The sequence below is a fragment of the Chelonoidis abingdonii genome, chromosome 10 (genome assembly GCF_003597395.2).
Source record: "Chelonoidis abingdonii isolate Lonesome George chromosome 10, CheloAbing_2.0, whole genome shotgun sequence".
In the NCBI taxonomy this organism is placed as follows: Eukaryota; Metazoa; Chordata; order Testudines; family Testudinidae; genus Chelonoidis; species Chelonoidis abingdonii.
Genome location: NC_133778.1, coordinates 53,045,846 through 53,068,601, shown reverse-complemented (window position 1 = coordinate 53,068,601; position 22,756 = coordinate 53,045,846). Strand labels below are relative to the sequence as shown.

The 22,756-nt window shown below is 37.8% G+C and overlaps 1 protein-coding gene across 1 annotated transcript in view; it reads right to left on the bottom strand.

The window, feature by feature from the left end:
- The window catches only part of NEB (nebulin), a 170,535-nt gene that overhangs the window by 10,644 nt on the left and 137,135 nt on the right, over positions 1–22,756 (bottom strand). Inside the window, exons 120-139 of the mRNA XM_032780956.2 lie at positions 22,203–22,304; positions 21,939–22,043; positions 16,917–17,027; positions 16,654–16,758; positions 15,847–15,951; positions 15,325–15,429; positions 14,241–14,351; positions 13,727–13,837; positions 12,528–12,641; positions 12,285–12,389; positions 11,809–11,913; positions 9,643–9,747; positions 8,694–8,786; positions 6,434–6,526; positions 4,717–4,809; positions 4,196–4,288; positions 2,973–3,065; positions 2,317–2,409; positions 1,024–1,116; positions 318–410 (exon numbers count right to left, since the gene is read on the bottom strand). Coding sequence (XP_032636847.1) covers positions 318–410; positions 1,024–1,116; positions 2,317–2,409; positions 2,973–3,065; positions 4,196–4,288; positions 4,717–4,809; positions 6,434–6,526; positions 8,694–8,786; positions 9,643–9,747; positions 11,809–11,913; positions 12,285–12,389; positions 12,528–12,641; positions 13,727–13,837; positions 14,241–14,351; positions 15,325–15,429; positions 15,847–15,951; positions 16,654–16,758; positions 16,917–17,027; positions 21,939–22,043; positions 22,203–22,304 — 2,028 coding nt within the window. The remainder of the gene's footprint in view (positions 1–317; positions 411–1,023; positions 1,117–2,316; positions 2,410–2,972; positions 3,066–4,195; positions 4,289–4,716; positions 4,810–6,433; positions 6,527–8,693; positions 8,787–9,642; positions 9,748–11,808; positions 11,914–12,284; positions 12,390–12,527; positions 12,642–13,726; positions 13,838–14,240; positions 14,352–15,324; positions 15,430–15,846; positions 15,952–16,653; positions 16,759–16,916; positions 17,028–21,938; positions 22,044–22,202; positions 22,305–22,756) is intronic.

Here is a 22,756-nt window from a genome sequence, read left to right as displayed (position 1 = left end):
ATTGCTTTTTAACCACAAAACAATTCTTTGAACAACTATTGTGTTTTAACAAGACCACAAAAAAGCAGTAGTTGAGGCTGTTACGAAAATGGGTGATGGTAAAAAAAAAAATTAACATAGAAGTTTCAGAGAAAAGAAAGATTGAAAAGTGAAAAAGGACAAAAGTTCTCAAGATTAGAAATGTGGCATTAAAAATGTTTTAAAAAGCAACAACATCAAAACAAAAATAGGTTAAAATAGCGGGAGGTCAGTGTCATTTGTTTAAAAAGTTCATTTTGAAACAGAGTTAAAGGGAACTTTTTGCTCATCAGAAATACCGAGCTAAAGTTTTCTTGATTGCGTTTGACCCTCTCAGTCTCTGGAGTGACAGGGATGGGGGTTCCAGTCCCCAAGTTCTCTTTGTACAACACCTGTGTGGTAACGAAGCATCCAAAAAAAAAAATCAGAAAAGCAACAATTAATAAAGAGCCACATGTCGTCAGGTATTAAGTCTGATTGGTCTGATTCTACTTTTCTGTACTGGCTGAATGCATGAAAGTTTTGGCTATGCAAGGAGTATGGGTTCAAGACCAGATAATTCTAATGTCTTATTATGGAATATGTACTGAATCCATCAGAAAATGGTTTTCTTGGCAAACATGGATCAAAAACTTAATCTGATTACATAAGAAAGTTTTATGACTACCTCTCACTCTATCCTATTGAAGAGTTAGACCCATGTTCCTTGCATGGTGACTGCCAGATACAATAGAGATTTTTTAAAATATCCAACAGGAGAAAAGACAAAAAAGAGGTTCGAACAAGGAGTAAAGTTGGTTAACATTATTGAGGATCATACAAGTTAGGAAGGAGATTAAGTAACAGTCACTGTAAAATTGCAGTAAAATGATGGAAAGAGGATGGTCTTACTTGTATAAGTTAATTACATGAAAGGGATAGGGTGTGTGGGTTTGTTTTCATTATAAAGATTAAAATGTGAATTTTAAATGGAGTTAAAGGAAACTTTTGTTTTTTCAAAAATACCGAGCTAAAGTTTTCTTGATTGCGTTTGACCCTCTCCATCTCTGGAGTGACTGGTGTTGGGGTTCCTGTCCCCAAGTTCTCTTTGTACAACACCTGTGGGGTAACATGGAAATAGCCACACAATCAAAAAAAAAGAAAAAGAAAAAAAAAGCAAGCGTCAATAATATCCCATGTGGTGGCAGAAAGGGATAAATGTGAGGGATACAATTTTTTCACAGTGACCCTGAACTAAAAGCAAGACAAATTAATGAAATAAAAGCTGTAGAGTCAGTGTAATATACAATACATTGTAATCAGTTTTGATGGAAAGAGGGTTTTTTATATGTGGATCACGTGAAATATCTAGGTTTGAAGGCTATTTTAGAGGTTACAAATGTTGCTTAAAAAGGAATAAAGGGATTTTTCCTAAATAATGAAATAACATTTTCTTGATTGTATTTGACCTTGTGTTTCTGGAGAGAGAGACATTGATGTTCCTTCCCTAAATTCTCTTTGTATATAACATGTGCAATGAGGAGGAGTCCTCAAAAAAAAAAAAAATCAACGAAATGGTGGCAGAGGTAAGATTAAGGAACCTTGCTGCCTTCATCTGAAAAGGGCACAGGGATTAGATTATAAAGAGTGTATCTGGGAATGGTACTTAAGAAATACTTATTTAACATTGCGGCCTGACTGCATGTGAAATCTCTCTCTCTCTCTCTCTCTAAGAAATGCACCTATGCTGGCAATTTTGACCCATAGGACCAGAGCTTCAAATGAAGGTATGCCAGTTTACACAGATAAGGATTCAACTGAGAGTCTTTGCACCATGAGAAATAGGTAAGGATGGGGCAAAAGGCATCTGACATGACAGAAAAGAAGCAGTCTGCTCTAAATACTAACTAAATGCTTCTTTAGCCCTTGCAGAAATACTGAGACAGACTCTCAGCACTCTAAATTTGTGTAGTTACATTGAAATTATACAGATTTATATCAGCTGAGGTTTTGACCAAACATGTCTTAATTGATATGTGCATTAAACCAGAAAAAAAATCAAGAATTGAGGCAATTAAAAAAAAAAAGCCCCTTATTAAAAGAAAAGAAATAGATAGCAATGTTCAGGATTATCTAAACCATAAAACATGAAAAGGACTAAGATATCAATCACTGGAAACTGCAGAAAAAGATGAGGGAAAGGATGGTTTTATCAGTATAAGTTGATTACAGGGAAAGGATAGCAGTATAGTTATTCTGGTAAAGGTTAAAACATTTAAAAATGAGTTAAAGGAAACTTTTTTTCATTTGGTAAAATACCGAGCTAAAGTTTTCTTGATTGCGTTTGACTCTCTCAATCTCTGGTGTGACAGGTGTTGGAATTCCTGTCCCCAGGTTCTCTTTGTACAACACCTGTTGAGTAACAAGGACGTGTTAAAATTTTTTTTTTAAAGGTCAGTAATATTCCTCTTGATGAGGGTAAGTGTTGATCATAAGGCATACAATTTTTATGTCTACCAAATCCACTCTGCACAAAAAAAGCAGGAAGTGTTAATGAATAAGCCAGCTAAGATCCGTGTTATACAGGAATTGTGATCAATTCAGATAGAATTCTTTAGACTTGCAGAAATACCATGTCTTATTTTTTACTTGCACTACAGTGGGGGAAAAAAGGGACTGAGGCTAATCAAAAACCTAGTGCTATATTAAAAATTTAAAATAGTTCTAGTTTTTTAAAAGTTAAAAGAGGGATTTGGAAAATAGAGGGGTAGAAATGGTGGTTAGGAGTGCCTCAGAATTATATAACTCATGAAAAGTACAAAAAAGAAATAAGTAGCAATTACTGAAAATTGGAAAGAGAATGTTCTTATTTTTATAAGGTGATTAGAGGAAAGGAAAAGGGTGGAACTTTTATAAATGTTTAAAAGTTCATCTGAAATGGTGTTAAAGGTAGCTATTTTCTTTTTTTAAAATACCAAGCTAAAATTTTCTTGATTGCGTTTGACTCTCTCCATCTCTGGAGTTACAGCTGTTGGGGTCCCAGTCCCCAATCCCTCCTTGTACAACACCTGTGTGGCAACAAGGAAGTGTCAAAGAAAAAGAAGAAGCAAGTCAACAAATCTCCATTTAACATCATGTACATGTTAACCATCAAGAATCCAATTTTTCTATATCAGTCCTGATTCCCAAACTAGGAAAAGTTAAAGAGAAAATTAACTAATATTGATGATTATGCAGTATTTGTGACCTCAGCTATTGACCCACAATTCCCATTAATAAGAAATGCGTGGGGAAATATGAAGGCACAAGTGGGCCAGATTCTGATTTAATTTGCTTCATTGTAAATCTGGAGTGATTAAATTGATTTTAATGGATATCTCCAGACTTGTACCACTTTAAATGAGATCAGAGTAGCTTGTGGTAAGTACATGTATCAAAAAGTGTAACTATATTGTATTCTCCTAAGCAGCATAAGAATTGGAAGTCAGGACAGAATTTCAAAACTATGGTGTTTGAGTAGGTGTAAAATGAATTCAAACCTCCCCCCATATAAACAGGGACACAAAAAAGTTAATAATAAAAAAGCATCATGACATAAAATTCATGAATTGTAGATGGCAATTCAAATGTAATGTATTAGGACCAGAAGAGTTTATCCCAGGGGATTGTGAGCACTATAATAAATCTTCATTATGTATGTAATTCTCTTCCTCTCTGGAACGACAGCAATGCTGCCCCGAGTCTGCTTACAAAGACCTGCAGGATACAAGAAAAGCATCCAACATGGCAACAACGAAAGACATGTCTTGCTCTAATTACATTCTATTGCTTTAAAGAAAGGTTAGGTTTTATTTTACATTTGCACTGCACTAACATGGTGATGCCAAAGGCTGTTAGAAACATCTACTATGTTATTGAGGAAGAGGATGGGAATCCACTCTGAACATCACATGTTTTTCAGTGAGGGAAATGTGGTAGGGTAAATATGATTAAAAATTCACAGTAGGAGCTATTTATAACTAAGTTAGACTGGGATGGAAAATTAAAATACTGTACTAGGACAGTGATAGGTTTAGTGGTTGAGTTTTAAAAAAAAAAGGGCTGTGATTCAAAGCCCTATGCAGGGTTAAAGGAAGAAATTTAATATGGAGGAGTTAACAGAGGAGTTAACGGGATTGTTGTTTTCTTTTGGAAATACCGAGCTAACGATCTCTTGATTGCGTTTGACTCTCTCCATCTCTGGAGTGACAGGTGTTGGGATCCCAGTCCCCAAGTCCTCCTTGTACAACACCTGTGAGGTACAAGAAAGTATCCAAAAAAGTACTCAAACCAGGCGAGGTTATTAAGTCTGGCTATGTGGTGAACAGTGTTTAGTAATAGTATTGACTATTCCACACTTCTAGAGGTAAATACTAAAGGCAAATGCATGGTGGTTGATTATTCCATAAATACTCACAAGCTGCTGAGTTAAAATTAAAAAAAACATGCAGAGGAAAAATGCCTTGGTAATTTCACTGCTGACCTCAGGGTGGGTGTTTGTTTGTTTGTATGCATATAAAATTGTAAATCACTCAAAAGGTTAAAAACACAATGGAAATGGCAGGAGATGAGTTAAATATTTAATGTTGGTAGTTCTCTTCTAAATAATTGAAGAAACAAAGAATGGTTGTTAGGATGTTATTGTGAAAGGATGAGTTGCTTTATTTCTTTGAAAAATACCGTGCTAATGTGTTCTTGATTGCGTCTGACTCTTTCTATCTCTGGAGTCATAGGTGTTGGGATTCCTGTCCCGAGGTCCTCTTTGTACAACACCTGCAGAAAGAACATAAGCACCCACAGAAGCAATGAGAACACTGCTCACTTTTCACAGAAACCTAACTGAAGCTGGATATGTAGTTTGTTTGGATTACATGTAAATATGTGCACATTTTATTTTGGCTGCAGGTCTGTGTTTTTAAGGCCCTGGTTCAACAAGATAGTTGGCCAGGCATCTAATTTTAAGTACATGAACATACTGAAGTCAATGGGATTGTCCACTTAAAGTTACACACATGCTTAAATACATAGCTGATTTGGGGTCTAAAACTGTTGCAGTTCTTCAAAAAAACCACATTAATTTGGTTTTGAAAATTCCCGTGAGCTACTTTTCCTGTAATTAACGTTTTCAGAGATAGATATTTTATGTTATAGTGTCAACATATAGCTAAAATTCTTAGAGGTCTGTGTAGTACATTTTGAAAGCACCGTATAGAGACTTAGCAATGTGGCTCCACTTCACATGAAGTCCCCTTTCAAGATTTACCCTATCACTGTGTCTTAACTATTAATAATACTCAAGTGCCTCTATTTTGCTTTAGTTTTCTGATGAGAAGGCACATCTGAATTTCAGCTCTCATACAGTTAGATTCATCTTCATTTGTAATTATTTGACCAAATAATTGCTTGCATTTTCATGAAAGAAAATTGCATACAAAATGCTTCATTCTAAAGTCTGATCATAAGAACCAGAACTACAATTATGTTAGAGATGTAACTTGTAAATCACTAAAATGGATGTACATACTGCATTATATGACTTCAGTATGCCACCAGAACCAAAAAATGGTTAGAATATATGGTAAATAAGGCATTCAAAGCATGAGATGAGGTAAATCCAAGGTTAGCAAACACCAGTGTAGTTTGAAAATATAACCAGATTATGCAAAACTGAACTGTAAAAAACCAATTAGTATCAGAAGGCGCTCAGAGGGAAAAGGTGGGACAGAGGACAGGAAAGGGAAATTTATTACTTAAAGGTTACTTACACTCACTTATAAGGACTTTGCCATCACTCAAGAGAATTCTTTTACAGTGAATAACTGTGGTACCAAGGACCACATCTGCTCATGAGTCTACTTGCAACACTCTCACTGAAGTTAAGAGGAATGTCACCTAAAAATCAGTGAATTTTTAACAACAGAGTAACAAAGAAGGCCAAGATGCTGTTTATACTCAGAACTGTAACTGGATTTTGTGACAATTAATATAGCTCCAGATACTTTTAGTGAGATTTCCTCCAACCATTCACAACACTGCAGAATTGTTTAAGAAACTACCTGACCATTTTTTTGTTCTTAACCACATATGTAGCATTAAATCAGCTAAGTGGCTGAGTTTATCAAGCTCCAAGCTTGAGTAGTGAAGAAAATTGAATTCTAGTGCCCTGCTGGTGCTCATCATAAAGATTGAGAGGTTCAGTCTCCTTTCAACAGGCAACAGCCATTAATGCTAATGGAGGCTAAAGCTTGAGCTCTGCAAAGGGCATAAACCTCTCTGAGAGTCCTAGTTGGAAACAACAGTATTTATTAGAAAGGAAAGGAGGACTATTTAGTAATGCAAGCATAGTGTTATGACTGTGCAAGTCACACAGATGAGTGCAGAAAATATCAGCCACTACCGAGCTGATGTGCTTCTGTGTCTCCTTCACACGTTTCACTTCGGGAAGATCAGAAATTGGAATTCCTTTTCCAATACTTTCCTTATATTTAATCTGCAAAATCACATACATTCAAAAACCAAAAATACTTAAAGCTCATTAAACATAAGCATATAGTATCCAATTACATGATAGAACAAAGAAACAGATCATTTAAAACTTATTGAAACTTAAAGCATTACATACACCATGTGGAAGGACAGTCTTCAATGAAGATTCTGCCAAAACTGATCTGCATTATCAGGCTATTTTAAGCCATCTCAGTGTGTCCAGGGGCGTGCCTGGAGCGGCAAGCCGCGGGGGGTGCTCTGCCGGCACCACGGAAGGCAGCCTGCCTGCCATGCTTGGGGCTTGGGGTGGCAAAATTCCTAGAGCCGCCCCTGAGCGTGTCTAAAGGTAAACAGGTTGCATACAATGCAATGGGAATTGAAGCCTATGCCCTGAATGTCTCCCATTCATTGTGATTAAAAATAACTATGACCAGCATGCATTCACCCTAACCCTATGGCAGCAGATACATTTTCAAAATGTATTTGAATAGTCTGATCTTTTCAAGATAAACAAGATATTATGTATGATATTAACCACTTACAGCTTTACTGATGATAATCAAGAGACTTCAGACTGAAAATAATTGTTATACACGTTATACTATAAATTAGAGAAAAGGCTAGGACATACAGTGGGTTCAGACATGGATCCTTCACCTCTGGGGACCTGTTTTTGCCATAAGTAAGGTGACCTTGGTCATCTTTAAACAAGCGTATTCAATAAAGTTCAGTTGTCCATAAAGAAATCTCTCTTCCCTTCATAGGGAGACATCTCCTTCTGAGACCTGGATTTCAATAAATTCTAATGTAATAGACAGGAGCAGAGGGTTTGTCTAGGGCACAGATGATGAATCTTTTGGCTCTCAAGTCTTTAAAAAAGCCAGAGGTGCCATGGCATCAAAAACCAATCAACCAATAATTGAACCCAGAGTAAAGAGGCTGAAGATCTTAGCTTCTTAAAGTAAAACGTTCAAACCTGAGCCCAAGATTTGGGCATCCAACTTGAGACACCTCAGGAGGGCATGGTATTTTGAAAGTGCTGATCACATGATTGCTAAAATTTGGGCCTAATTTGAGATGCATCACTTAGGCACCAAAAAAATGAATTGTCAAAATTGCTAGTCACTTGAAAATCTTAGCCTAAGTGCCTAAAGTTAGGCACCTAAATCCATATTTAGCTTCCCAAACCGATTTAGCCTGATTTCCAAAGATTTTGAGAACTTGCAGATCCCATTCATTTCAATAGGACCAGGGATGTCTCTGCACTTTTGACCAATACAGCCATCCAGTTTAAAAGCAGGTATCTACTTTTAAAGCATTCCAGTCCTTTACACAGTAAAGCTGTAAGCAGAGGCAATCTCAGCTATAGTTTAAGCTACCATTAATAGCTCAGTTTTATAATACTGTGGACTGAAATTGATTTTTAACATAAATCTAAATATACTGAACAGATCTGTAACCTTGCTACTTGCTTTCTATATGAATGTAGGTGTTCAAGTTTTGGATTTATGAAACATATACTATCCAACATGGGTGAGGCTGCATACAAGAGCCTATTTTTAAAAAAATCGGTTTTGTCTCCTTTTTTTTTTTTTTTTTTACAAGGTGCAAAAACAACTTTCTCCCAAACAAATTTCTCCCACCATCATCAAGCAAACATTTGAATAGAGGCAAGCTTTAGTATCCCTTGCCGTAATATGACATCAGCATTCAAAGCATAAACTATATGGAGGCTAAATACTTAAAATTGCATTTGCCAACATGCAAAAATAAATCCTTATTCATACTTTAGAATAGTAAAACTTTTATGTCAAGTAAACTTGATGTAAAAATGTGTTAAATTAAGTGTTTGGGGAGAGACTATAATTAGAATGAGAGCTTCCATGTTTTAGAAAAGGATTATAATTAGCATATTGTTAATCATTAGAAAGATTTTCCTAGTAAGAACTACCACAAAGATTGAAGAAAATAAAACTTTTAAAAGCTTGTTAGGAAACTATTTTTTGACAAATAGTAGTAGGCAAAGGCTCTAAGATAACCCTTAATTTCATAAGTAATTCCAAAACTGCTGTTAGCACTGGATAAGGAAATGAGTGAGGAAGAGGAAACTATTTGACTTGTATTAGCATTTAGCATTAGCATTAGAGTGTTAGAAATCCATTGTTTTGTACCGTGCTAATCGCGTCCTGGGTTCGTTTAATTCTCTGCATCTCAGGTGTCTTTTCAATAGCTGTTCCTGTTCCAATATCTTCTTTATATAAAATCTTAAAATTCAGAACCAAGACAACAAAGTTAAGCACAGAAAACACAATATTGTCCCTCCTAGAGAGTGACTACAAAACATCTGAAAGTGAGTGGACCAAACTAATATACAAAGGTACAGACTCAGAGCCAATTCTGAGCTCTCTCTGTAACGGGGGCAAAATAAGGTCAGTAAAGTTTATTCTGCCTACCTTTAAGTGTCCCTCCTACTACAAGCAGTGACCCTTGTGGAAAAAAAGGGTTTGGATCATTTTTATTTGCAGTAGCACATTTTATGGATAATAGTATTCCGTTTTGTAGCATTTAGTTTTAGACTGAAATGTATCACTCTCCAGAGTTTGGAAAGACTTCTGTTGTTAAATGTGCAATGTGAACATGACACGAGGGAAATACTTAACTCCTTAAGATAAATCATGTGAGATGTGGAACAAATCAGGACAGACATAGCTCATTTACTGTTAAAAGATGACATCTGCATCACATCAGGATTGTTATACTTCGGGCTGACAGCACTAGATGGCCACATAACAAAAGAAGGGTGAACACTAATAATAGCGCACATGCGATGGCTTAACTCTCAAAACAGAAAGTGAGTGAGAAGTTTGGGCAAGCAGCAACAGATCTGAGAGGTAGTAAAAGTCAGCTAACTATAATAAGTGTAAAATTGGTATGAAACACTAAAGATCTGATGCTGTAAATTCTCGTGCACATGCTTAATTTGAAGTATAAGTAGCTCCACTGAAGTCAGTAAGGCTACACATGGATATAAGTGCATACAAGAAAAGGTCTAAAAAGTGTTTTTAAAATATTAAAATTGATTATTTGAGTTAGCATTGCAAATGTGTGCAATAAATATACCGAGCTGAAATTCTTTTGGTTTTCTTTAACACGCAGAATTTCTGGTGTATCTTGTACTACTGTAACTTTTCCTTTACTGTTCATTACATCCAACTGGTACTGAAGCTATTAAAAAAAAAGAAAAGAAAAATGTGATTGGTATATCAATTCTAGTCCATAAGAGTTTACTCTTGTCTTTTTAAAGGCTCTTTTTTAAAGATAGAAAAGAAAAGATTTGTCAAGGATATATTCTGAGGAGACATTTAAACATCATCACATGTGGTAGGATTTTTTATAATCCATGAATGTAAAAGATACTCTCCTGGGTTGCAGCTAATCAGAATAAAATTAGTTATAGAGACTTAAAATAAAATAAAAAAATTCTAGAAAGGTGACTACTGAGAACTAGGGAAAAAATCACACCAATGAAAAATAACGCCGTCCACTCAGCTCAGTGGGTGGAAAACTTAATAATACCAGCAGTGAGAGGGACAGCCCCAAGAAACAGGAGGGTGTGAATGCTAGAGGAACGCAGGGGTGATCTGTCTTCCTCGGGAGAGGGGTTCTCTTCCTTCTTTTGGCCAGCCAGAGGCAGCTGGGAGTTGATTGCTTTGCTCCTCAATTCTGTTTTAAATTTAAATTTTTGCCCACGTCTTCAGGGGTATGGCCGTGGTTCTTGGCCCAATCAGAACACAGCTGTGGCCCATGTGACAGCCTCAGGGCCACACAGGTAGTATAGCTATATTATGTGGATGCAGTCCACATAACACATGGAGAGCTGCATATGTGGCCACAATGGTAAACATGTTGAGAACCACTGAGGTGTGGCTACACTGTAGCTCAGAGTGAACACCCCAGCCCAGGTAGAGAGACTCAGGCTAGCAGGACTCAAGCTAGTGTGCTAAAAACAGCAGTGTGATCATTATGGCTCTGGGAGAGACTTGGACTAGCCATCCGAGTTCAGACCCAGGGTGCTGGATGGGCTTAAGAGCCCAAGCTGCTGCCCAAACAGCATCCATACTGCTATTTTTAGCACACTAGATCAAGCCTGCTAGCACAAGTCTGCCTCCCTGGGCTGAGAGGCTTGCTTCCAGCTGCAGTGTAGACATACCCTAGGACCCTCTTGCTTTATTTATGCAGCCACACCTTCCTTCCTTGCATTTGTAGTATAGGAACTGTGGTTTTTAGGATGCTGTGGGAAGGGCCGTTCTTAGGATTTATGGGGCCCTATGCAGTATTATTAAACTGGTGCCCCTATGCCCAATGGCAGCCCAGGCCTGTATGTGTATTTTAGATAAGGGTGGTCTTTTGAAGGATTTATTCAAAAAACTATACATCTGAAGATCCAAGCATTTAAGGCTAAAGACGAATACACTGATTGTGCACTTAAAAATCTGTGCAAGGATTTTTTAGAGATGTGATTTTATAATCTTCAGCAACACACTAATGAAATATTTTAAAGCAAATCTTAAACTAAGGTCTTATAGACTAACGTGTTCTGAGTAAATATTACAGTAATGCACAACTGCTTTTATCAGTAAATTCAGAAACGGAGGCCTTGTCTACACTGCCACTTTACAGCACTAAAACTTTCTCGCTCAGGGGTGTGAAAATCACTCCTCTGAGTTATGTAAGTTTCAGCACAGTAAAGTGGAAGTGTAGACAGTGCACCAGCACTGGGAGCTAGCTACTCCCCTTGTGGGGGTGGTGTTACAGTGCTGGGCTCTCTCCCAGCGCTAGTGCCGCAACTACACAGCAAGGTTATTTTAGGGTGGGTCACAGTATTGCCACCCTTACTTCTGCACTGACTTCAGAGCTGGGTGGCCAGAGACTGACAGCTGTTGGCCAGGCGCCCAACTCTGAAGGCAGGGCCCTCCAGCACCAACACAGAAGTAAGGGTAACAGTCCCGCAATGCCCCCTACAATAACCTTGCAACCTCCCCTCCCCCACAACTCCTTTTTGGGTCAGGACCCCTACAATTACAATACTGTGAAATTTAAGATTTAAATAGCTGAAATCAAGAAATTTAAAATTTTTAAAATCCTATGAGCCTGAAATTGACTAAAATGGACTGTGAATTTGGTAGGGCCATAAGGATAAGGGGTCTTAAAACAGGAACAAGCTAATTAAATGGGAAATGTTCTCTGTTCTCTGACAATAAACAATGGCTTGGTACGTATACGTACAGTGCTAAAGTTCTTTTGATTCTCACGGACTCTCAGTATTTCAGGTGTGTCTACAACAGCCAGGTAGTGTGACATGGTCCTTCCTGCATCTTCCTTATATTTTTTCTGTTAAATCAATTTTTAAAAAAAATAGTTTTCTGTTAAAGATAATTAAAATATAGTATAGCATTATTTATTGCTGATTAATGCAAGTTTAAACAGCAGCGAGCAATTCAGTGGATGATACAAACACATAAAATAATCTTTATGCAGGATTTTTTTTTTAAATGTTGACTGACGTTAATGTCGGTCAGAGATGCTAGTCTGACAGCTCTTTGGTAGCATATGTCCAGCATTCTCTCCTGAATTTTGTTACAGCCAGTTAGTTTAATTCACTTTAAAACAAAATCTGCTCTGAATTAGTATCTGTTAATGATCAAGTAAGGGAGAGACTCACTGAGAATGAACAACAACCATGACTCTTTAAATCTCATTACCTGGCTTGAAAGGTTCTTGACCTGCTGGGCATGAATGATCTCTGGAGTATCGATAACAGAGGTGTAATTGGCTTTATCCATTTCTGCCAAATGCTTATATTTAATCTGTTGGAAAACATTTTGGTTAGGGACCCTCAATCATATCTATGACCACTGTCTTCTCTCATCTACCCAGAAAATACGCTTCATAAGATTTCTTTTTATAAAGTCATCAGGTTTTATGTCTGTACTATTCACACTCACCTGACTGGCAATGTCAGTGGCATTCTTTGCCCTCATATAGTCTGGTGTTTCCAAAGCCAGGTCTGTCAGACCTCTTCCTTTGATTTCAAGCTCCAGAGCTTTCTTGTACTCTTTCTATGGGTGAAGATAATAATTTGAAAAAAATATATATGTAGAATGGGATGGTTCTGGCAACTTTAACTAGAGTCTCATTACAAAATAGTTCCATCATCTAGAAATGGCATATGACAATCATACACCCAAAACCACAAAATTAAATTAAAATATACTAACTCATGACAGTTTATTTTCCATAAAAACTATATAAATGCTCAGGACAACACAATACAGCAGTAAATGGACAAATGTCATGAGCCAGGTTTATTTCAAGGTTGTGCTGACGGTGGCATCATAAACCTTGAAACAAGGTCTCAGGGCAGAAATTCCCTAGGAAACCCGGTTGTGGAAAGTAGGGACCAGCCACTTGTGCTGGGAGGTGGGCAATCAGACGCTAGTGCTGTCTGAAAAATGTACGATAGCGGCTTCAGAACCTCTAGAATTAATGTTGCCCCCCAATGGTAACTATGTGAAGCATAATACCAGAAACACTAGGGTGAATCTTCCCTGGGGTTCAAAGGATTTATTTGGTGCAAGTCAGTGTAACTTACACCAGAAACTTTGCTACATTTGGCCCATTACCAGTTGTAATATAAATTATGGTAATAAAATAAACTTTAACAGCACAAATTTGCTGCAGCATCAATACAGATATATTACAAATTCAAATATCCCCTTTGCCAGTTATCAGGTAGATTTAATTTGTAGTATTGCATTGACATACCATAATAATTATAATAATAAATAATAATAATAATAATTTGTATTTGGAAGTCTCCTTTTATCCAGTGGTGGTGAAGCCTTTAGAAACATGAGTAAACCTAGCTACTCCTGTGAAAGCAGTTACTTGAAATACCTTTATTACAGATATGCAGTGTACTTAAAGTGATTTGCACAAGGTCACACAGAAAGTCAGTTGCAGAGTCATGAACAGTGCCCCGCAAGTGCTGGCTCCCATTCTCCAGCTCACTGGAACACTCTTCCCTTCCAAAGGCCATGTCTAGCAACATTTGTCATTCTTTGTTAAAGTCACCTTGTGCATTAATGATGTGGAATGGTTCTAGTTCCAGACAGGCCTTATTCCAGCTAGCTATTTGACTTACCTCATTTAGGATATGAGTTGCATTCTTTGCTCTTAACATGTCTGGAGTCTCCTCCAAGAGTGTCATACCTTTACCTCTGACACCTTCCTCTAGATCCCTCCTGTATTCTTTCTATAGGAAGAAAAAAAGAAGGGGAAACTGCAAACATCGTTCCGCTACTCTGATGTAAAGAAAAAATTAGGCTGAACAGGGTTTTTGTTTGTTTGTTTTGTTTTAAGTAACAAAGAATATTGTTTGGAATTATACATTCTCTAAAGACAGAGATCAGAACTCAATCTAAACTCTTATGGATGCACACACACAGGAACAATTATGCTGATGTAAAGGGACACAATAAATGTGAATACAGTTACCAATTAATGGAATTAACATACGCAACAAATTACATCATGGTACAAAGACATCTGAAAATATACTTGACATACATGAGTAAGCAGTGAGGGAATATACTAGTGAGGTTAATTAGTGGAATTATTTGGCTCAATAGAGGAAGTAAATGCAGAGTAGCTGCTACCTCGCTTGCTATTTTGGTTGCATATTTGACATGTAAGAAAGATGGTGTAATCTCCAGGCCAGCAAGGTTTCTGCCTTTAATGGACTCTTCATAGTCCTTCTTATATTCTTTCTAGTATGAGGAGAAAGGAGGAGAAAAAAGCAAATATTTATTACTTTTTTTCATATTGCTTCAAAATAAATGGACCTGAACAAAAGAGCAACTTCTAATTATCTCCATTGATTTCAGTGTCATCATCTCCAGGAAGATGCTCATATAAATGTTAGTCTCTAAGGTGCCAAAAGTACTCCTGTTTTATCTCCAGGAAGGTAACTATGGGCATAACCCTGCTCCCACTGAAGTCTATGAAACAGCTTTCATTGGCTTCAATGGAAGCTGGAGCTGACTCTATATTAGAAGTGTTTCTAATTGTCTGTGTATGGCAAGAAGGTCAAACAATCCATGGAAGCACCCAAACAGCATGACTGACCACCTTATACAAGTGTGTTTCAACATGTATAAAAGTTTCTCAGTGTGACAAAACAATATCAAAACTTAAGGCTGATAAGAAATAACTGCTTGAAAGGATAGAATGACAGGGCAATGAAAAATACTGTGACATCAGAGACAAACAGCAATTAAACAGAGTTGCTGAAAAATATAGGTCTCCAATAAGAATGATATCCTGAGCACTTACATTTACAGTTTGAAAAGTCTTCCCATAGACTGTGATAACTCACGTAATACATTCTGCTGCAAGACCTTCAGTGAAATGGTGATCTCACACTGTATTTCTCCCATAGACGCAAAGCTATTGGTCAAGTATGGCCTACTTTATTACAGTTTGTTGAGGTAGGTAGAGTGTCAGAGGTACATCCTTTATAGTTACACACCGCAATCCCTTGAATTAACATGTATGATTCCATTGGTAATGCAGGTATAATGGAACTTACATTACAATGTAATTATAGTTTACAGGGCACACCACCATTCAAGGTTTACCTCCAACCATTTTCAGTTCACTGTGAAAACATAGCAATGAAACAGCTGTATACAAAAGTGTCCTAAATCTTACTGTACTGAGTTCACTGATGAAGCATCTTACCTCACTCTGCATGTGCTGAGATTCCTTAGCAGTGATATATGTTGGAGTTTCAAAGTCCAGCATGGCTTTTCCTTTTTCCTTTTCATACTTCTCCTTGTATTTCACCTGACAACAGGAGACCCAAGTTAGGCTCTGAATTACCAGAGAAGCAGCTGCTATACCAGCTCATGGACCTATAAGCATCTATTTCGTTCAGTCAATGGACTTCCATTAGAAAATGAACTGCAATCTCTGACTCTCTCACTGAAATGCACAGGGCTCCTAACCACTGCCATCACAGGTTAAAGACATGGAAGGGACAGACTTGCTATTGTGTCAAAAACATGCATACATATAGTGAGTGTTCAATAGGAATAGATGTGTAAATGTTTTTACCTGACTTCTGTGTTGCTGCTTGTATAGTTTGCATAAAGCAGATTGGCACAGGGCTCATTCTGTATCAGAGAGCCCTCTAGGGGTAATTGCAGTGACTGTTTGGTATTGAAAGTAAATGGATGAATGAGAAACACTTGACCAACTTACTTGACTCTGTAGTTCTGTAGCCTCCTTTAGATGAAGCTGTTCAAGGTTATCTGGCACCACATGGTAGTGACCCTTACTCTTCTCATATTGCTTCTTGTACTGGTACTGAAGGGAAGGCATCAAGTACCACCTCAATAAAAACCTGATCAAAACTAAAGCAAACACTTCAACGGCACATCAAATAGCAATTAGAAATCTAACAACACGAGGGAGGTGGGGGGAAAGCAACCCCCAAATAGATTTATTTCTAAAGATTTGGAACGGACAGTTGTCCTTTCTGATAATCTCAAAATGGATCAAGATTTTATTTTACACCAGGAAAAGAAAAGAAATGGGGTTATGTCATGTAATAATGACTGATCTTTTATATCATTCTGAAGTGCTATATTAGACATAGCCTCATTATGTGATACTACAGCAGGGTGATAATAAACACAAAAATCCCATTAAAACAGTAAAAAAGAAAGTCACAAATAATAATAAATAGGAAAGAATTGCAAAGAAAAAAAAAGAGGAGAAAATGGAAAAGAAACCTGGTATATGTTAGTGAGATATGATCAGTCGAAAATGGTTAGAGGTTTTAAAATGGTAGCAGTTCTACATGTACAGATTTCAGTGTCCAAAGGCTGGATGTATTAATGTTGCTAGTTGACTAGGTAATAATCATTAGGTAGGAGAGGAAGAGTTCATTACCAGGTGATGTCCTCGGAACAGTAAAGGAGGGAACTGTTATAGAAATTGTTAGCAGAGGTCAATACAGAATGGGAACAGAAATCAAATAGATCTCGGGTTAGTTAATGAGCTTACAGCACTGGAGAGTTGACTTGTACTCAGGACATGGTTCATTATCAGCGATTCTGACATGTCTGTCACAGGTTTGTGAAGTTTCTTTAGATCTGCCTTATATTTAACCTACAGGAATGAAATACCAAACAACATCAGGAAAGAAGACTGTAAATAAAGCTTTTAACATATAATGTATTAGTAACACAAAGTAAGACTCTGCTAGTCAAAGTCAAAATTTTTAAAACCCCCTGGAAAATGCAAAAGATTGTCATGAGTAGGCATACCTCACTAGCAATGTTGTGAGCATCTTTCAAGGTCTTGTAGATCTTGGCCTCCTTCAAGTCATACTTCGGCCTCTTACCCTTCTCCTTGTCAAAATTTGCTTTATACTTCAACTAATGGAAAACAACAAAGCATTTCAATTATTCCTGAACGTTAGCCTGTCCTGTGCCAGAGACTGAAGAAGTCCACATTCACAAAGAGTCTGATGGCAAACAGAGGATCAAAAAATGCAATAATTTTAAGACATCCACTGGAATAAGAGATCTTCTAGAGATCACCTGATATGGGAAAGAAAATGCACATTCTGTTTTTACAAGACACCATTCATAGCTTTCATTCAATGCACAGGTTTTAGCTCCTCACATGCAGATAAGGGAAGTTTTTTTTAAAAAAAAAAGTTGACAAAAGAATAACTAAATAAGATAGGCCAATGTTCATATCGGTGAGAGCTGTGCAGGCATGTATGACTGCAGAATCCGACCCAAAGGGATCAACTGGCAATTGTACAAAGAGTGGTTAGAGAAGCTTAATATGTGTATCTTAGAAAAGAGGGAGATACGAAAACTACCAAAATACTCAAGAGGTAGTAGCATAAATGAGGCAGCAGAAATATTTTCAGGTGCATAATGAAGATACAACAATTTATCTTAACCAAAAAGAGATGATACGCACAAAAAGGAAGAGTGGTCACATCTTCAGAAAGGGTAAATTTAAACTAATCACTAGGAACTGGAGTGCACAACAGGCTAAGCAGGATCCCTAGACCCACCCTGAATTAAGGAGGAGGCTCAGGTTAAACCATAACCATGAACATCAGTGAATGCCCATGAAAGTTCAGCAGACATAAGGTGAAATCCTGGCCCTGTTTAAATCAATGGGAATTTTGCCACTGACTTTAATGCGACCAAAATGTCACATATGGTGATCTGCTCTCTCTCACTGGCTCTAGGTTTAGACGCAGATGACTATTTCCTGTGGACCTACAGGGGATAACCACTGTTCCCAATATCTACAAATATGCAGGACAGGAACCCTTGCACTCCAGTTAGGGACACATTTTGAACAGGAAAGTCATTTTGCCATTGTGGGTTGCTGAGGTACTTTCAGCAGAGTTCTTAAAGTGTACATGAGCTCTTGCAATTAGGACCAAATTCTGATCCACTGAAGTCGAAACTCCAACTAGTTGGCTCTCAAGAGTTTAGGGTTACATTCGGACTTTTACAATCAGAGCCCACATTGTAGGTGTGGGTAGGTGTGTGGCCATTCTAAGTAAGCTGCAGCCAGCAGAGATATTTTATGTGCTGCCCCTTGCTGATCCACAGGTGGGTGTGGAAAGGCGGTGAGGCAATGACACCTCCTTTCCCTAACCCACAGACAAATCCTGCCTGAGGGTAAGAGACTGTGGCAAGTGAGGCAGGGACAGGAGGCCCTTTCCAGCACTAGCCATCAATAATTCTCCAGTAAAAATAAATCCACAAGTGCTATTTATACAAATAACCAAATGAAACAAGTCATCTACAGAAGAGATGATGGACACAACTGATGAAAGGAATGGATCATGCTGGGAATGATACCTATGCTTTAAACACATTTACAGAAATAGTAGCATACAGTTCCATATTAGTAAACGCAAAAGGTGCTTCAATGCATAGATAAATCACATTCCACTTATTCTTGGCTTTTAAATTCTTTAGCATAATTTATCCATACAGTCTCATGCTCTAGACCAGCTCTATACCTGCTGTAAGAAAACAAAGAACATCAATATTTGTTGCCATTCAAGAGCAACACTCAGTGTCTGATTCTGATATCACAATGGTGTAAATGCACTAAAGTCCACGGAGACACACTGGTGTAATAATCAGAATCAGGCCCATATGTCAAAGTAGAGTAGTTCACTTTTGCTGAACTCATAAGAAACGAAATGATCACAGAGGGGGGAAACTAAACATAGCTCCAAACTAAAAATAATTACAACAGACACACAGAGAAAACAAAAAAGAGTGAATGGTTAGAGAACAAAATGGATACATGTCTTGTAAAAGTAGGATAACAAGATGGGTGAGATGCTGCTTTTCTAACAGGAAATGCCCAGAAAAGTAAACACGACAAAGAAGACAACAACGGAGACATGCCACATCAGTTTCAAGAGTCAAAGAACTTGGTTTTTTTCAAGATGAAAATCAAGCCAGCTAAAAAAGTTACTCAAAGACTAAGGGAAGGTCTGGTCTTAACTTAAAAACAGAACTGAAGCTAAAACACATAAAAAGGAGTGCTGTTCATTACTCATGAGTTATGCTGCTTTTCTTCTTTCCCTTGTAAAGTCTGCTTTTATGGAGCAAGTGTGGGCTTAATAGGCACCCAACTCCAAGGAAAGATTCTTATTACCTGACACATATAGTAGGTGATATTTAGACATGCTGCAGTTGCATGCATTAATCACATGTAGACATGAAAAACAGTAAAACCCCTTTTTTCCTTTGGAAATATTTGAGTAAAATAGGATCTGTGCACTGTCATTTCACACCCTGTGACAAAGCCATAATACCCATGATTTCTGAGGTGGGAAGGCATATTAGAAAATATGTGCCCTGAAATAATTGCAATCAGAATTTATTTTGCCAGAGGTTTGGGGCCAAATTTACAGAAATACACTGGCTGCATTGTACCTCTCTGACACCATGAAGTTAAGTGAATGGGTGAACCTCATCCACAGTGTATTATGTGTGTTGAAAATGACATACATCATCACTGCATTCCTGACAATGGGACAATACTTTGGCTGGTGTAAACTGGCACAATTCCATTGACTTCCTATGACCCTGATCCTCAGGTGGGGCCAACAACAGGTCTGGAGTACAGATCCTGTGGCCAGCAACTGAATAATCTCTCTTGGTTTCCAATGAAATAGGAGGAGCACATTACAGAGATTTACATAAACCCTCTTCTGACCAGATCAGTGCAGAAGGAAACAATCTGACCTCAATGAATGATCTGTAGCATGGCAGAGGATCTCATTGACTGAGCCAGAGCACATGGGAGCAGGTATCAGGGTTTCCTATTGTTTTTCTGATTACTATAAAAACAGTAAAGGAATGTCTTTTTTAAAATCTCCATTAAGGCAATGGACTCCACACTGTTTTCATTGACCATTATGATTAGGTAGAGAAGTATGTACAAACTGCTAGTGACCTAAAGTAACACAAATACATGCTGCAAAATCTACATGCATGAGGGATTAAGACTTCTTTGCTTTTGCAGTTCAGTATCAGATCCTTAACTCCATCTCAGTGTGAGTTTGTATCTTTCAGTCTAAGCACTGTCATCTAAAGGCACATATCTTCCCATTTCCTATGTTGTCTTCAAGAGACCAAGATCCCACCAAATTCAGCTTATATAGCTGCATTTTTTCAATTTAAATCTTAAGAGCAGAATTCCAGGCTCGGCTGTGTGTGTTGGAGACATCCACTAAAATCACTGGAAGCTGCACGAAAGGCAAGGGTAGAATTTGGCTTCAAGTTCTACACACTGTAAATTGGTTTACTCAAATTCCCCACCCACAGAGTCCCAATGCACAGTCTTTGCATTGGAAAAAAAGAGTTGTTAGCCAAATGGTCAGCTTCACAAATTTTTGGTGCATTCCACACTTTTGACACAAAGACTGCAGAAAAAACAGTGCAACTGGTGCATTATAAACTCATTTACAATTCAGGCTGATTATCTTGTGCTAGGAATGACACAGATCATATACAACATAGAGGAAGATATAGAGAAGTGACATGCCCTTTAGTGTCACTTAAATCCATCTTACATGACTACTTAGGACATTAGCTTTCTTAACGTGTCTCATCATTGGTGTATCATAAGATGCTGCTCCATGCCCTCTCATGTGTCCTTTGAGGTATTCCACCTACAATGCGTAGCAAGATAGCAAGATCAGAACAGCAGACCATTGCAGGGATCAAGCATAAAGTTGTGTGAGAGAACCAAGTGGTGGTGAGGTCCTGGTTGACAAATTCCCACAGGAAACAGCAAGAGTAAAATCCACACTAACTGATGTTTCAGATTATTTTATATAAATAAAAGGTAACGAATTATTGAAAGACATATGTTAAAATAATTCCTTATCTTGAATAGTCAAATGGAAAGGATAGTAGAAATCTCTAATGTAAAATAATAACTTGCACTTGTATATATAATGATTATTACGACCTGTCCATTACAAAGCACTTCACAAAGGTGGGTAAGCAGTATTATCCTCCCCATTTTACAGACGGGATGAAGTGAAGCACAAAGAGTGAGTTTTCAAAAATGGGCTCTAATTTTGGGTGCCCAATTTTAGCCTTGTCCTCAGCATTCAATAATTATTTTCCAAATTCTAATACCAACAGAGCAACTCAGAAGTTTGTCGTTGATTTCTACATGTAGGTTTCCCTGAAGATACACTTCCTCTTGTGTAAAGTTCTTTATGCTGAACATTTCTGAGGGACTACAAGTGACATATTCTTCATAAGATGGAAACAGAAGAAGTTTATGTCAAGAAAAGTGAAGAATGGAGAAAAGAGGACAAAGAAACCACAAGAGAAGCAAATCCCAACCTCCCCGCTCCCAAAAACCATCTCTCCAGGGCTCAGTTCTGCTCCCACTGAAGTCAACTGAGCTTTAGCCATTGGGTATGATTCTCCGCCATCTTGCAAAAATCTTGTATGCTCACTTTGCACAGATGTGAATGACTAAAATGCAAGGGAATGGTGACTTAAGACCCACTTACATCACTGAAAGCTATATCAGTCCCACTATACACAGAAAACCCCATAGATAAACATTTGCTGCTTCTTTAATAAAGCACACAAACTCTGCCCAATGAGTTACCTTTTTCAAATTAAGTTACCATACTACCCTTAAAATTATCTAGAATTATTTCCATCTTCAATTCTGAAGTGGTTGAAAAAGTCTACTGACTTCTGTTCCAGAAGAATCTGAACTCACACACTGCTGCAAAATTTGCAAACATTTATTATTACCTGGCTAGTAAGCTTAGACACCTCCTTAGCAAGTTCCATATCTGGACGTCCCAGCATGCTTACACCAAGGCAAGCCTCTCCTCGAGTCTTGGCTTTGTATTGAATCTGTTGAAGAAAAAACAATTAGTACATAAAAATGTACTTTTACTTTTAATGATAAAATGCAAACATCTCCACATGTTGTTCTAATAATTTATATTGATATAGTTTGCCAGAGGAAAAATACTGCTAAGGAGGTACACAGGAGATTTACAAAATACTCACATCACTGATTAACTTGGCAGCTTGGGTTGCTTTCTTAATATCTGGTCGATCTGCTATAGATGTGTAATGGAGCTGTGACTTAGCATCTTTTTTGTACTGAACCTAATCAATGAAACAAACATAGAGGAAAGTGGATTACTCTAGTGTTTATTGATAGAATCATAGAAACATAGACTATCAGGGTTGAAAGGGACCTCAGGAGGTCATCTAGTCCAAGCCCCTACTCAAAGCAGGACCAATCCCCGACTAAATCATCCCAGCCAGGGCTTTGTCAAGCCTGACCTTAAAAATCTCTTAGGAAGGAGATTCCACCACCTCCCTAGGTAACCCATCCAGTGCTTCACCACCCTCCTAGTGAAAACGTTTTTCCTAATATCCAACGTAAACCTCCCCCACTGCAACTTGACACCATTACTCCTTGTTCTGTTATCTGGTACCACTGAGAACAGTATAGATCCAGTCTCTCTGGAACCCCCTGTCAGGTAGCTGAAAGCAACTATCAAATCCTCACTTCATTCTTCTCTTCTGCAGACTAAACAATCCCAGTTCCCTCA